At 48.8% G+C, this 16446-nt stretch overlaps 1 protein-coding gene across 3 annotated transcripts in view; it reads right to left on the bottom strand.

Annotated features, from left to right (window-relative positions):
• The window catches only part of FLVCR2 (FLVCR choline and putative heme transporter 2), a 56423-nt gene that overhangs the window by 27029 nt on the left and 12948 nt on the right, over positions 1-16446 (bottom strand). For all 3 annotated transcript variants that reach the window (XM_045202170.2, XM_053927538.1, XM_024568182.3), the window contains exon 2: positions 1258-1399. In XM_045202170.2, the coding sequence (XP_045058105.1) occupies positions 1258-1399 (142 nt within the window). The remainder of the gene's footprint in view (positions 1-1257; positions 1400-16446) is intronic.

The following is a 16446-nucleotide window of genomic DNA, read 5'->3' as shown; positions in this document are numbered from 1 at the left end:
CCTTGGCTGGATTGCTCTCGTGGGCTCTTACCCACCACTCTACAGCTTCTCACCTTCCCAGGAACACTGAGTCCTGTCCCGGGTCTACGACATCCTTGCTGCTTCGGGAAGCCAGCAGGCAGCCCTCCCTCAGCTTGGACCCAGGGGAGGAAATTGTCACGGTGGGAGCAGTTGAATGAGGTGACCGATTATAAAACTGTTTGACTCTGGAGGTTAAGGCCAGAAGGAAGGAGTGAAACCTTTAACACAGTGAGTGAAACTTTCAGGTATTGGGGAGAAAACTAGTTATCCTTTAGACGGGTGACGAACCGACCATGAAAGCCTCCACTCTGCCGTTTCTGAATTTATCACCGCCCGTGTAAAATCACTCAGGGTACAAAAGAGGATAGACAGTTACATTGTCCATCAATTGTATGGTGATGATTGGTATCTAGACTTGTGGTAGTGATCACTTTAAAGTGTACACAGATGTTGAATCAGAATACTGTATACCTGAAACTTACATAATAAAAGATTTTTTAAAATTATATTAACCAAATATCTCAGTGATTAAATACATACACATATAAAATTAATAGTAGTTATCAGAGGCCGCAGTTAACTTGTACAAGGCTAAATTAATGGTCATTCTTTTCTTTATGTTTTTTGTATTTTCTAGATTTTTCCATAATGAACATATATTATTTTTATATTTTTTTAAAAGCATTAAAAACATGGTACCCAGGTATTCTCAGGTGAATCTATGAGATTATTAGTGGTTGTGGGTTGATTCTGTTTTGTTCCAGAAATTTGGAGTATGGCATTGGATATGTTTAGGCTAAAATCCAATCTCTGCCACTATCTAACCCTCAGTGATTTTTTTTAACTCCCCCAAGTCCTCCTCTCTGTTACATGGGATTAATGAGAGCACCTTCACTCACAGGGTCGCTGAGGGTTACATCAGGTCAGGCATGAAGAGCACATGCCTGTAATAAATGCTCATGGAGTTTCACCACGGGTCAGCAGCCCAACCATTCATTCCAGTGAGGTCATATTGGGGAACTGTTTGATCACACTTAAACCTTTACGGAGCCACTGACAACATGCACAGCACCAGTTGGCACTGTATTAGGGGTATTGAAAACCAGCAGCGGCCTGGCCTCCAGTTGCTGTGAATGTCCACCACATACTACGGCCATGTTCACAAGGGCCCATCAAAGCCAGTAGCACCTCCCTGCCCCCCCTCCCCACCCTCCAGCAGTCTACTAATGAACTTACCAATAATGACAAGGATGAAAAGCAGAGTGGCAACACCTGCTATTATGTAGAACATGATGCCGATGTGGTAGGCAAGCTTGTCCTGGTCTTTGATATTGGGTACCAAAACAGGAGGGACCAAGAACCCAGCCGCGATTCCAAGCTACAGAAGACGGAGACAGTCAATTATAGTCACCAACAGCCAAGAGGTAATGGCACAAATTTAAAGAGACTCTTAATAAGAAACACAATCCCAGTCTTTCTTAAAACCTAAACAGGGACTGTTTCCTCCTCAAGACACCAGAGCAAGCTTTCTTTTGATTGCCAACTCAATTCTCACACACCCTCACCATCAATACCTATTGGAAAAAATTATAGTCGGGTTCTCAGTGCAGGCTGGCTCTTCTCTAGCTGCACAAGAAACAGTGATTCCTATACTCTAATTTCTACGGTACAGTAAAGCAATGTTGACTTTTTCTTGTATCACCTAAATTCTTGATTTCACTGAATCTGTTAACCAGGAGTTCAGAGACCAGCTGGGGAAAAAGTTGAAAACTTCTACACCTTGTAACCCCGAGAATTTGCTTTCGGTGAGTCTTGGAAGCCTAAAGCTATTACCACACTTACAAACATGAAAGCTTAAGTTCGTTGCATAAATAACTTAGCAGTTGACAAGGCATCTGCGGTACAAAGTTATGCGCAGCTGCACACATTTGTACACACAGGGCAGGGGCACATGCAAACTGGCTGTGAACGTGCACACGCGCCAACAACTTAAAACATCTCATATCACATCTCACGTCCGCCTTGGAATTCAAAGTCGAGTAACCTGATGGAGTGTGATGCGGGTGTTTCCAAGGTCAGAAATACCTGGATTCGGGGGTGACTAGCTGTGACACAACCCCCAAAGCCCTCTGGCACGTGTAATGCCGAAACAGAATTTGAAAACAGCCCGAGCCCTCAAGCAAGCTTCAGGTTCCAAGAGTGAAGGAAGATAAGGCAGTCCACTGTCTTAAGGTCCCACTGTTCCTTTACTGTACTTTAAGGAAACTGTGGGTAGAGAAGCAATTTGCTTTCACTCCACACTATGATGCCGCTCGTCAGCAGCCAGTCTGCTGACCATCTCGACTGCTTTTCCAGCCTGTCAACTGCAGCCACTCAGGATGGTCACTAGCGGCTCCCAGCTCTGAAATAGTCACGAAAGTCATCCTCTAAAGGCCCAGTGTGGGGTTCTTCCAATGTATGCCAATCTATAATCAATAAATCAAGCAGATCTTTAAAGCATCTACTATATGAAAACCATTCTGCTAGATATTTTGGGAAGTACCAAGACGTACATAGCAGAGTTCCTGAATTCAAGGAGCTTCTAATCTAGTGGGGCAGGGGTCTTTAAAATAAAGATTAAAAGATAACACATATGGTAACACTTGTGTGTTGAAATTAAAGAATGGTATAGTTTGAAAGTTCCTTTGTCATCCTCTATTACAGCATTTTTCAACTGGGTGCTACAGGATAAAAATACGCAATACCTGACTATTTAGTCAGGGGCACTGACATCTTTTCCTTTAGATTGTCAAACTGAAAAATGACGACAGCCAACATGGCAATAACCATCCAGTGTGAATGCCCTGGCTTGAACTATAAATACATAGGTCACATAACAGTTGCATTTTATCGGCCATGTTGCATAATAAGGTTGCATCTGGTTGGTTAATTCTTGGTACCAGAAATCCTCACATGCAAGAATATGTATGTGTGTATGTGTGTGTGTGTGTGTGTGTGTATGTATTTGGAGCAAAAAGAGTAGATAATTACTATTATATTTTTGTAAATCAATCAAAATTATACCTATTTTTTGGTCACACCAGCAAAAAATGTATTTTCTGGTGTGCCGCAGAATTTCAGTAGTTAGTTTATGTGTGCCACCAGATGACGAAGGTTGAAAATTGCTGCTCTGTTACAACCTCATTATCAGAGGGCCAAATGGAGGCTTCGTGGGGTTGAGCCCGAGAGGCTATGTGGCTTGTACAGGTTCACGCAGAGTGCTAGCAGAGCTGAGATGGGAAAACAGACCTCTCAGCTCCTCAGGCCAGCACCTCCTCCACTGGGCCTGGCTGTACCCTCTGGGCTAGAAGCCTTCAGAGATGCCCAAGTGAGTCAGCTTCTCCAGGAAAGAAAATGTCTCACGTCCTTGGAGTCTTATCTAATCTTTGGTTTTGGACGCACTGATTCTTCAGAGTCCAGTCTATCTTCTTAAATTCTTAAATTGCTGATCCGGGAGACTTTGAGAGTAAAAACCAGCCTAGACAGAGGGGCAAATGCCACCTTCACAGCTGGGAGCCCGGGCCAGCCGCAGGTCCCACTGACCTCCTAGGGGCTTTGAAAACTAAATAGAATCCTGCAGGGTCACTTCTGCAAGAATGAGGAAAGTTATGGGACATCATTCAGGGTTCTGCTTCTTTCATTCCCAAAAGGACCCCGATATAGGATAACCTAATCCCCAGTAATCTTCTGCCTCAAGAAATAATTTTTAACATTTATTGAATTTATTTGGATGACATTGGTTAATAAAATTATATAGGTTTCAGATATCCAATTCTATGACACATCATCTGTATATTGTTTCCTTCCATCACCATTTAGCTCCCCTCTCCCTTCCCCCACTCCTTTTCCCCTCTGGTAATCACCACTCTGTTGTTGGTGCCTATTTTTTTGTTGTTGTTGTTTTTGCTTAATCCCTTCACCTTTTTCACCCAGTCCCCAAACTCCCTTCCTGTATCTATGAGTCTGTTTTTATTTTGTTTGTTCATTTATTCTGTCATAAGATTCCACATATAAGTGAGATCATGTGGTACTTGTCTTTCTCTGACTGCCTTATTTCACTTAACACAGTACTTTCCAGACCCATCTATGCTGTCACAAAAGGTAAGATTTCCTTCTTTTTTATGGCTGAGTAGTATTCCACTGTGTAAATGTACCACAGCTTTTTTACATATGGACATCTATTGATGGACACATGGGCCGCTTCTGAATCTTGGCTATTACAAATAATGCTGCAATGAACATAGGGGTACATATATTCTTCTAAATCAATATTTTTTAATTCTTTGGATATATTCCCAGAAGCGGAATCTTTGGGTCATAAGGAAGCTCCACTTTTAATTTTTTGAGGAAACTCCATACTGCTTTCCACAGTGGCTGCACCAATTGCATTCCTACCAATTGTGCACGAGGATTCCCTTTTCTCCTCATCCTCCCAACTCTTGTTTGTTGATTTACTGATGATAGCCATTCTGGCAGGTGCGAGGCGATATCTCTCATACAACTCAACAACAAAAAAACAAACAATCCAATTAAAAAATGGGCAAAGGACCCGAAGAAAAACTTCTCTAAAGAGGACATACGGACAGCCAGAAGACAGACATATGAAAACACGTTCAATGTCATGAGTCATCAGAGAAATGCAAATTTAAAAACCACAATGGGAGACTCAGTTTTCATTTTCTACTTTACTTTTGCCTGTTCTGCAAACTCAAGGGTGGTATCTGAACACTGTTACAATACCACTGGTCACGAGCACTTCCAGAACAAATGTCACAATCAAAAACACGTCTGTGCAGCCCGAGGGCTTTGGGAAACAGGAAGAAGCCAAACTTTGTGTAATGCATCACTTGTCTTTCTGGCTCATGCATTTGACAGAGCAAAGGTAAACCCAGAAAACTAGCAGGCTGCATCTGGGATAAGAGTCCCACACACCCAAGCCCCCACACAAACACAGCATGCACTCTAGCTGCTCCGGGAGCCCAAGAACCACTTTCCGCATCACCACGCACAGCGGGGTACTCGACAAGGCCCCGAGTCACAACTGAATTAGAATCCTGGCACAAAGCTGCCCTTCCAAGTGCTGCCTGGTCATGGATATTCCTGGACCACCCAGGGAGGACCCTGGGGCTCCCACAAAAAGCAGGAGTTGTACGTCCATACCACGGTGAGGGCTTCAGTCCTAATGGAATGGGGACAGGAACACTGGTCCAGGTCTGAGCCCTTTGCTAGGATCCCAAGCACCTCATCCCTCCTGACTCAGGCCATCAGCAAGGTAGACGCTGCTCCTCTTGGTAGGAGGCAACCACCTCAGCAAACAGGTTCTCACCCACCCAACCTCATTCCTCCCAGGCCCATCACCCCAACCTGCTATTTGGAGCAATGGGAACCCACCCTCAGCCCCAGGGTAGGGCCCTATTGCCTCATTCCTTTCCCCTAGGCATAGTCACCGGGTCAGAGCTGGCATGTTCCCTCCGATTTCTGGAAATGCCTCCCTGTCACTGAGGGTCAAAAATGTCCCCTCATTGGGTCAGCAGCTTTCCCTACAGCAGAAACCTCCAGCTTGAAGGCTGACTTCAAACTTGGTCTCCCTAGTACTTACTGTGGGGCTCACACCCATGTCTTTCATTTTATTTTATTTTTAAAGATTTTATTTATTTATTTTTAGAGAGAGGGGAAGGGAGGGAGAGAAACACTAATGTCCGAGAGAAACAGCGATCAGTTGCTTCTTTCACGCCCCCAAATGGGGACCTGGCCCACAACCCAGGCACGTGCCCCAACCGGGAATCAAACCAGCAACCTTTCAGTTCATGGGATGGCGCCCAACCCACTGAGCCACACCAGTCAGGGCCCATGTGATTCACTTTAAAATGAACCCCTCACCTTTGTTCCTTTCCACCTCGACATTCGTCGCAGACATCATCACTCTAATAGAGCAGTGACAGGCTCAGGCTTTAGCGTCAGAATGCTCTCAGTTCAAATCTCGACTCTACCAGTTACTAGACATCTGATCTTCTAGGATCAGGGCAAAGTAAGGGCAAAGTTCATTCACCTCTTTGGGCTTGTCTCCTAATCTACAAAAGGGAGATAACACTATCTAGTTACACTATCTAGCTCATTGGGTCCTCCTGAGGACTAAATGGGCTCATCTGAATAGACTATTCAGCAGAATGCCTTACTCTGGACAAGGTACTCACTCCCCGTCTGCAAGCCTGGCTCTTCCACCCCACACACTCACGCAGCCATGAGGTCAGGCAGGAGAGGAGGGCCCACTAGGACTCAGAAGACATGCTTGGTTTCCTCACTGGTTTATTTATAGCGGACCCACAAACCACCCTCCCCTGGTTCTCTTTTCTTCCTTCCCTGGCTCCTTCCCTCTGCTCTTTCTCAGCTGTCTTAGTCACCCTTGACTCTGCCCTCTCTCATTCACTCGGTCCCAGACCCCCCCAAGCCTTCCCTGGAAGCCCATGTTGAATCTAACCCCTCCCCTTCAGGCAACACCCTGCACAACACACTCAGGTGCACAGTCCTCAGCACTTCACAGACTCCCTGCTCAAGGACCTTCAAGGAGCTTGAGCACGGAAGTCCAAACCCCTCAGCCTGCGGTTCTTGCCTTTCTTTGCCTAATTTCAAACTGCCTTTCCAGTTCCATGTCCACCTACTTCCTCTATGTCCCTGGTGCTTCAGCCAGATGGGATGATTCACAATTCCAGCTTTTCCATCATCGTCTAGTCTCTACCTTTATCTAAGCAGTGTCCTTGCTGGGAAAGGTCTCCGTCTTTTCTTCTCTCAGAGACCGTCTTGAGGTCAGTTTTCCTTGATCATTTTAGCGAGGCGAAGTCTCCTTGCCTAAACTGCTCTAATCCTTTGGTTTTCAGCCATTTTTCTGACATTATCTGGTGCCTGGAGAGCAGGGGCTGACTCCATACATGGCTGTTGAATGAATGGGCTGGAATTAACTGGCGTGTCAGAAAAACATCACTTCCCTTTAAATAAGCCATGAGCTCAGACCCAGGGAAAGATGTGGTTGGAAATTTAAATCTAGACAAGACTCTCAGAGAAAGTTTGCTATTAAAAAAATGGTTGGGGGTCCTTTTAAAATCAGAGCCTCATGAAAGATAATTGGGGTGCCATAAAGCCCATCAACTTATAGGAGCCTGTACAGTATGGTGCCACGCCCCCCGAGGTTGTATTTATATGATGAGCGACCTCTTTCATATAAAACACATGGATACCTGTGTGTATCCATGCATCTCTAGGACACTAGCAACGGTCTTACAGAAGATCCATCTGAAGCTAAGGTTCACAACAAACTGAAGCTAACAGACAAATGTAGGAAAATGTTGCCATAGAAAGGCTCATTTAGTCCATGCAGAATTTAGGGGCACTAGTGTGTGTTTAAAATGCAGTATGCCTAATTTCCACTGCATAAAAAAATACCCACATACTCCTGGGACTGTGTGGCGTGACACGGGTGCACACAGCACAGCCACAAGCAGCTGGGGGCCTCGGAAGCTTGTCTCCCAGGACCATATCCCCGTGGGGGCTATGAGCGACCCTGGGGAGCGATGTCAACACTCATCGCCCCATGGTGTGGGCACTAAACCCCCCAAAGATGGGGCCACCGAGGCGTGTGCCCGTCATGCTCATCCTATAAATACCCTCCTCCCCCGGGTGTCACCTGGACATTGGCTCCCACCTCCAGCTGAGGCAGGGTAGTGAGAAGTCAGGAAAACTCGGCAAGCGGAACGGGGAAACAGCCACACAAACTGGCCGTGAAATTTACAGCAGATACAGAAGGTCACCAGGGCAGAAAGTCCCAGATGCCTAGCCCTGGGTGCCTAGTAACAAGCAAAACTGGTACTGGACCTTGTCCCCAGGGTGGCCTTTCCTCCTCTGGCATGTCCCAGTCATGGCAATTTAGACCTCTTGACCTTTTCTCACTGGAGACAACATCTGGGCCTCAGTTGTATTTCGGCTCCAGGCCCAGAAAAAGCAGCAAAACCAGGTAGGTAACCTCCAGGACCAGCTGCAACGAATAATGACCACCCCTCCTAGTGCCACCAATCAGTGGAGACCATGACCCTGAAAGGGCACACCTGGAAAAAGCTGATGAACATTCTATTGAGATCTCCCCTAAACGCCCCTAAACTCTCAGCCTTTAAAACCATCAAAACAAAGGACCCAGCACAGGGTCCAGTGCTCCCCTCCCAGAGCAGTACCTCCCCCTCCCTCCCCTCCCAGGACTACACCCTCACCTTTTCCTTCCTCCTCTCCTTCCCTCACAGCTGTGCATCTCCTAAACTCTAAGGGACCCCAGGAGACTTGCAACCAGGGGAGCAATGGGCAGCAGCAGCTCACCCCAGGCTAGCCCCTGAGCCCCTTTTATGTGACTCTCCAGTGAGCTGACAGCAACCCCACCTTGGCTCACTTCTTTCCTATAAATTTTCTAGGGAGCCAAGGCAGAGCGCTTCCTGTTGCTTCTTCTGCCCTAGGCCCTTTTTTGTTTCACTGCCCCCAGCGTTAATAAATGTCCTCTCCAAATCACCTGGACTCGTGTTGTGAAATCTTTTCTGCATGAAGTCAAGAACCCACACACTGCAGGCCGGCCCGAGGCAGACCTGCTCCAGGCCTGGGTCCTGTCTGGTAACACAGTAATTAATCCGGGCAAAATGATGCACGAGCAGGGGCCCCAGGCCCCACGTGTAAGGGGCTAGGTTAGGGCGAAGGCTCTCTGCAGGAAAGCCACCTTTGGGCCTGTGGAGGAGGCTCAGGGCGCCTCCTGGGGCTGAGTCTGAGGGCGCTCCTGAAAGCAGCAAGGAGAATGAGGTGGCTGCTCGGCCACTTGAACACTTCCATGGAGCAACAGTTTAATCACAGAAGATGAGACCCAGCCACCTCGGCTGGCCCAGCAGCTCCTAGACAAACGCCACATGCAGCAATGAGAGGCGTGCAAGTCTGTTCACATGGTGGTGTTTTTGAAATCCCCAAATCCAAGCCCTTGGCTTCTTTAAAAGGCCAACTCAGGACTGAGGAGGTAGCAGACCTTCAGAAACAAAAACATTCTCATTGATGTGGGGGAAAATCACTCATGAAAGAGGTTTGCGGATTTAAAAGGCTAAGCTTTGGTCTCTAAGAACTTCGGGAGCAGGGTGAGAGCTGGTCAACTCTGAAGTTCCTTAGAGCTCCCTCCCCAGTCACAGGGTCTGTCCTCAAAGCTGGGGCTGTGCTGGTGTTTTAAACGCCCCTGACACTGGAATTGCCGCAGTCCTGGGGGTTAAGGAAATGCAGGGAGCAGCAGCTACTGAAATCAGGATAGCCTGCCACAACAATTGGTTCCTAGGGAAGGCACATGACAGCTGATACATTACAGTCACTATGCCACAGGCACCTCATGGTGACATGTGCGAAGGGTCAGTCTAGGTCTACACGAGGGCAGATGTGATGCCTCCTCAGGCTACCCTTTCACCAAGAGCCTGGGTCACCGCCAGCATTACCACACAGAGGTCCCTCTGATGACAGGGCTGGGGGCCAATGGTCACCGGCTGGCAGAACTTCCCCAGTGACTCAGCTGGGAAAGAACGAAAATGAGGGCACATCTTTCCAAAGACCAGGCCAGCAGAGTGGCAGAGGGCAGCATGTCATTTTCTCTAAGTTTGTCATATTCGAAGTCGGCAACATTCGGAGCCCCATGCAAACGCTTTGGCACTTCCCACCAACTGTGTGGCAGCGACTGAAAGACCCCAGTGCTGCCGCCCTGCTGGACTTGACCACGCCCTGCCCTTTGACACAGGTGGAGAAACAGCCCAAAGCAGAAGCAGCGTCGTCATATGCTGTCACTCATGTGACCATACAAGTTTCTAATCCAGGTTTTTTTCCAAGTCTAATTGGACTTTCTTGGAGACAGCCCGCCCCTTCCCGCTGCTCAGGGATGAGAGTCAGACCCAGGTGGTTACTCTCAAGCAGGCCCTGGAATAGCCGTTGCAGGCTACCGTGAGGCAGAGCCAGTTTCTCTTACTTCAGGGTGTGATTCCAGAGACGGGCAGGGTGGGCCCCACATAGCTTTTTCTTCAGGAGCCAACTTCATGAGTTCCTGCCTCGTGATCCCAGAGGGAAATGAGGAAAGGAAAAGAAATCTAAACCCTGCACCAGGAAAACTATTACTCATCCATATCTCTAGCATCACCCCAACAAAGCAGCACCATCAGATCTGGCCCTGTAACTTAGGGAGGGACTCAGGGACCTACTTATACAAAAACATCTCCCAGCGCCCTTACTCCTCCTCCTTGTCCTGACATTTTCACCCACAGTCACTCCACAAGGGACTGCTTTATAGCCTCGTCTCTCTTCCCTGACACGTGAACTCCGGGACCTTTCCTTTCCTATTCACTTTGCATCCTCAGAGCTTAGAATGTTGCTTGACAACAGAGTAGATGCTCGATAAATATTTGTTTAATAAACAAAGGCTATGATACATGGTCTCCACCCCCCACCCCTGGTATAGTTCTCAAGAACTGACCACAAAAGTAAGAGTGCTAAGCTCTGTAAATGGAGAGTGTGGTTACTAATCCAAGGTGGTCCTTCCTGAGAAAGACAGGCCAAGGGGATGGCAGCCTTTATTCAGACTCTCATCTGTTACATTACCGCTGTCAACTGCTGAGACCCAGGGGAGCTGGCTGGAGGGGATATAATCCGGGACAGGTAGTTCAGAGAGAGACCAAGACTGCCTGGTAAACCATGCAGGAACTTCATTTTCTTTAATCTGCTCTTTAATTTTATTTTTCACTCAAACTGGCCTCACCTTGCACCCTGACACCCTAACTCACCCGCCTCCTTCTCCCTCGCTTTATCATTAAGCCCTCAGGACAGTGAGGTTCTGGTCAGCGTCCAGCAGTCTTAGAAACAAGGTCCTCGGTCTATTGACTTTAGAGACAGAGTTTTCAGTGAAACTAAAGACAATATTTTGGCCTTGGTTGTGTTTTAAGTCTGGACCCAGGAAAGTGGAACAATCCCGCGAAATAAATCCTTGCGATGTTGGACAGAACAACTCCATGGCTGACATCAGGACCAGATGCGCTGAGCAACTACCCACCCCCCCACCATGGCACGACCCAGTCCGTAGAGACCACGCCCCTCACTCTTTCAGTCGCCATGATTAATGATTTTTTTCCTACATAATCTACCTCCTGGAAGCCACTGGGGAGCCAGGTCTTTGCGCATTAGCTACCTGTCTCCAGGCGTGGCGCCATGCCTTAATAAACCCTTCCTTTCTTGTCTACGGACTCCTGTTCGCGTCTAACTGGGCTTTGATGTGTGATGGTAGACAGACCCCTTTAGTCCGGTAACAATGGCCAGGGGCCAGTGTGGGTTATGTGCAGGCACCTGGGCCAGGGTAGGGGCACCCTCAGAAAGTTCACAGACTTTTGCACAGGAGTGTGAAAGTTCAGGGCTAGCCATTCTGGGACAGGTAATACGGCACCTACTCTCCTCCCTATGGAGCAATAGAGGGACTCTGGGGAGAGAAAACACGCATTTTCACAAGGACTGTCTGAGCCCCGCCTGTCTCCGTCTGTCACCATGGATGACTGTCACTTGTGCAGGAAGGCTGGGACCAACAGGCCGGTAGGAGGACACCTCTCGCTCCCAGGCCGTGTCTCCTGATGGTAGGGACAGAATCAGTTCTGTGCTGGGCCACCACATCCATGCTCCTCATTGAAGGGAGGAGACATCCTAGGCACATGTTGACGGAAGTGCTGCTTTGTGCCAACCGTTGATAAAAGGCTTTCCTTGGAGTCAGAAGAAGGAATCAGAATGCCCTGCGGGACTCCCGGAGCCACCGCGTGGCTCAGCTCATAGGGCCCCAATCAGCAGGGATGCTCTGGAACCCAGAAGCTCTGGGAGAGGCTCCCACAGCCAGAATGGCCAGAGCTGATTTTGAAACGAAGCACTGACTGTAAGGGCGGGAATGCTGAGCCCCATAAACAGAGGGTGTGGTCCCTCATCCAAGGTTGCCCTTAACATGACAGATAAGACATGATTTGTGTGTATAGGGAAGTCCTGTCATTCTCTGAAGGTCATGGGGCAAGTCCAGAGTCTTTTTTTTTTTTTAAGGGCACTTAAAACCTAGCATTTACACAGTATTTCAGTTTTTGAGGCACATCCAGCATCTAACTGGAGCCTCACATCCGCCCAGTGCGCTAACCGCAGGGAGCCCACAAAACAGAGAGGCAACAGAACCCTCCGAGGGCGTGCTGTTCTCTCCATTTCACAACTGAGTTCGAACGACTTGCTGAAATCGCAGAGTTAACCTGTGGTGATGTGAACTTCGGGATTTCTGCGTTCCCATTCCTAGCCCTACTCTCTTCCCACAGAACCTTGCCGAGCCACGAGGCACTGAGCAGATACCCACCCCAGGAATACGTGGCCTGAGGCTGAGGAATGAGCCAGGGTCCGAGGGGCCTGTGGACAGGAAAGGGACTCTGTGATAAATCTGACCAAAAGTGACCTCCCAGCTCAACCTGACTGTATTACATCCTCCCTGGGCAGGTCATGGTAGGTAGTCACCCCCAGACCTACAGAAGGTTTGTCTTTGCCTTAAGCATGCCCTGTCCACCTCTTACCAAAGTTCTACCTGAACAGCGGGCCAGAGACAGTCAGAAGAGAGGAGAGAATGTCAATGCTTCTGTAAGTTCCTCAGCAAACCTCCAGCCAGTGATCTGGGCCCTGAGAATACAACTTCTCCCCCCACCCCCCCCCCACACATTAGCCTTTAGAGAACAAAATGTTAGTAAGGAGGACTGTCCACAGATAAAGCAAGGGGCTGGTGGCGCGGGCAGGGGAGGAATTGGATCCAGAGAACCAGGGAGCCCAGATCTCCCCAGGCCCCACCCCAAAGAAGGAGGGGCTCTACCACCTGCTGCTCTTCCTAAACAGACTTCAAAGGCTTTGGGAAGTGAAGAGGTAGGTGGGGGGAATTTTCTCAGGGTAACCAGTTATGCATACAAGGTGAGAAAGATTAGTAAGGGGGTTGGATGAAGCTGCATTCTTCCCCCTACCCTCATCCCCAGCCCCCTGAAGTCATGGCAATCACAGAAAATGCTCTGGGATCTTCCTTCAGCATTGAGAAGATAATGCCCCGAAGATAAAGTGTAATATCAGAACACCACTCATCCATCTTTCGGTCAAAATGTTCTCAATCCCCACTGTGTGCCAGGAATGGCCACTTCTAGCGTGGGTCCTAATGAAGCAGGGTGCAGCCAAGAGGAGGGCCCCAAGAAGGGATTTGTAATGGGGTCCAGGACTCGGGGTGTCCAGGAAATATTAGAAAAATATGTATAGGATGTCCTCACCCCCACAGGCCTGAGCCAAGGGGGATGGGACACATGGAACAGGGCCATTCAGAGCTGTTTTGGGTAGCAAGAGCTTTGCAGCTAACCCCTGGCACAGTCATTTAACATATCTATAACCTTTAACTGGTTTCATGGATGTGTTAAGTAGCTGTGGCCCTGCTTTGAGCCAGGGGGATGGGACCAAATTCCACCCAGGATGGGACTGGGAAGTAACTCCCCCTGGTTACAGAGCCTGTGGGAGAGCTTGGAGATGATTGGCTCCATGCCATGGGGCCACACCTGCCCAGACTTACTATGGCAGCCCAGTAAAGCTGGAAGAATACAAGGATGCTGGCAGGTGTAACTGACTGTAGGAGGAGTCAGAAATGGGGCTGCAAAGGAAGATGGGCACTGGGATTTAAACCTAGGCCTGGCAGCCATAGAGTAGAGGAGACCACGCGGCTCCAAAGTAGGCAGCAGGAGAGACTTTGCCGGGAAGAAAAGGGGAGGAAGGACTCTTGCTGGTGGGCCATGAGAAGGTGCCGCATGGCTTTGGATTAACTGGAGATCGCAGCGGCCACACAGCTGATGGTGCCGGGAGCCTGAATCATGGACTTCTACTTCCTTTCCTGAGACACGGTACCCCGGACTGGGCACAGAGAGAGGGAAGGATTGTGCATCTGTGGGTATTCTAGAGGACTTTAGTATCTTATTGAAGACATTAGGTCATTATTCTAAGTTTGTGTAACTTTTAAATAAACAATTCCTTTCCTTTTCACCAGTCTCTGGCATTGAGAGACGTCTTTCCTCTGGCGGCGGGCATTGCGAACCTAGCAGGTGGGCGTGGGGGAAGGAACCTCCAGAGACAGAAAGGGGGAATCCTTTCTGTAATAATTTATCGTGAAGGAACCACCCCCTCCCTCTGCTCTGTAACACTAAGGCCGACCTCTGTCTCCCTGGGTGGTGACCTGCCCTCAGCCTCACTCACCAGCAGAGAGTGGGCAGGTGGGTCTGCTTAGGATCCAGTGTATAATACTACACAGAGGAGAAGGGTCAGTCAGCAAAAGAAGTCTAGGGATTGCAGCTGAAAGTAGAGAAAGTAGCTGGATTCCAGAGACCAAAAGCATGCTTCAGTGCCTGCGTTTGGCAGGAGGGAGAACAGAGATGTGGATTCAGTACATGTGGAGGGCTTTTACTTAGAGACTTCCTTATTTAACTCTGGTGCATCCTGTGAGGCAGGCTCTTTTATTTTTTTTTTTTAATTGATTTTGGAGGGAGAGAGAAACACCGATTTGTTGTTCCATTTACTTATGTATTCAGCTGTTCACTCTTGCAGGTACCCTGACCCAGGAGGGACGCTGCAACCCAGGTGTATTGAGACAACACTCTAATCAATTGACCTACCTGGCAGGGCCAGGCTTTCTTGTGACAGTAAGCTTGATGCCCAAAGCGGCAGGTGTCCTGCTGGAGGCCCAAACACAGCTGCCAGCAGAGCCAGACCCAGGTTGCACGGCTACCACACTGGTGTCCCCCGACTTCATGCACATCAGAACCCACAGATGGAGAACCAAAACCACGGGTTCCTGAGCCCCACCCCAAGGAGGCTAATTCCCTTGGGTCTGCCCTGGTACCCAGGACCCTGCCTTTTTAACAAACACTGGGTGGTTCTGATACTGGAGGTTCCTGGGCCTCACTTAAAAAGCAATTATTCCCCCAAGGAGAGGAACCAAGAAACACTTCTCAGCTGCTGGTTTCCAGCGGGTCCTAGTGTCCTAGGTATGGAAGGTGAGAGAGAGGTGCACACTCCTGCCTAGATCCTCAGTAGAGAAGAAATGGTCCCTTCTGTGAAATCACTGACTGGCCCCGTAGAGATCTCTGGCACCAAACAGGAAGCCCAGGACAAAGGTCTGAGGAGGTGCAGATTGCTCGAGCCGGCAGCCACCATCTAAACAAACAGCCCGTAGGAATGGGCCCTGCTTTAACGTGATGACTCACTGCTGTCACTTTGTAGTTCTCAGAGCCGCTGGGCAGCACAATGGCCTTGAGCACGGAGAGAGCTGCTTGGAGAGCCTGAAGGACTCCGGGCTATGTTAGCATTGTAATTTGGGTGGAATCAGGAATTCTAGGGGAGAGGAGAAGGGGGAAAAAAGGAGAAAAAGTAACCCCCAATCTTGCTCCAACTTCTGTGCCCCTCCCTTCTGGAGCAGGCAGGGTTGTGCATGGAAAGTGGTCCCTGGAACTGAAAGGGGATTGTGTTTACCTCCTCTCTAGAGAAGGAATCAGATAGGATGGGAGCCAAAGCAAACACTGCTCCACGGGGAGGTTCTAAAACACACTGTCGAATTCCAAGAAGTTGGGAAGCAAGTGAAATCCAGCCCTGCTTCCCATCTCCCCCTTTTGCCCACAGAGATGGTGCTGCAGCTATGTGCCCTCAGGGTGGGGCAAGGCCCCATCTTGAATTGTGTGGGAGGGCAGGGGCCGAGCTAACATTTTGTACAGCATAAAAAAGGAAAGATGCCTGGAATGAGGTCAGAGAGCAGACGAGTCCAGGTGGGGTGTCAGAACCTACAGGATGCCCTTCCACCTCTGAATGACTCAGCAAAGACAAAGGTCCTTAGTCCTGCCCCGGCCAGGTCTCTCAGTTGGCTGGAGCATCATCCTGTGCACCAAAAGGCTGCAGGTTCAATTCCTGGTCAGGGCACATACCCAGGTTGTGGGTTCGATCCCCAGTCAGGGGCGTGTAGGAGAGGCAGCCAATTGATATTTCTCATATCGATGTTTCTCTCTCTTTCTCCCTTCCTCTTTCTAAAAATCAATAAAGTAACATATCCTCGGGTGAGGATTAAGAAGAAAAGGCAAGGTCCCTAGTCCTGCAGAACAAGGGAAAGAAGATGCTCTGTGAGGTTAAGTTTGGGAATGGTGCTGGAAAGAAGTCGGGAAACAGAAAATGAAAAACGAAGAAACACCCCTTTCACATTAACACTATTGCCTTCCTCATCCCTGATGGGGCTTCCACCCTCACCATCCTGCAATCCACTTGGGCCTCTTTGATGTTGGCAGT

Source organism: Desmodus rotundus, chromosome 7, assembly GCF_022682495.2.
Source record: "Desmodus rotundus isolate HL8 chromosome 7, HLdesRot8A.1, whole genome shotgun sequence".
Taxonomy (NCBI): Eukaryota; Metazoa; Chordata; class Mammalia; order Chiroptera; family Phyllostomidae; genus Desmodus; species Desmodus rotundus.
Note: the sequence above shows the minus strand (reverse complement) of the source record. Positions and strands in the feature narration are given on the sequence as shown.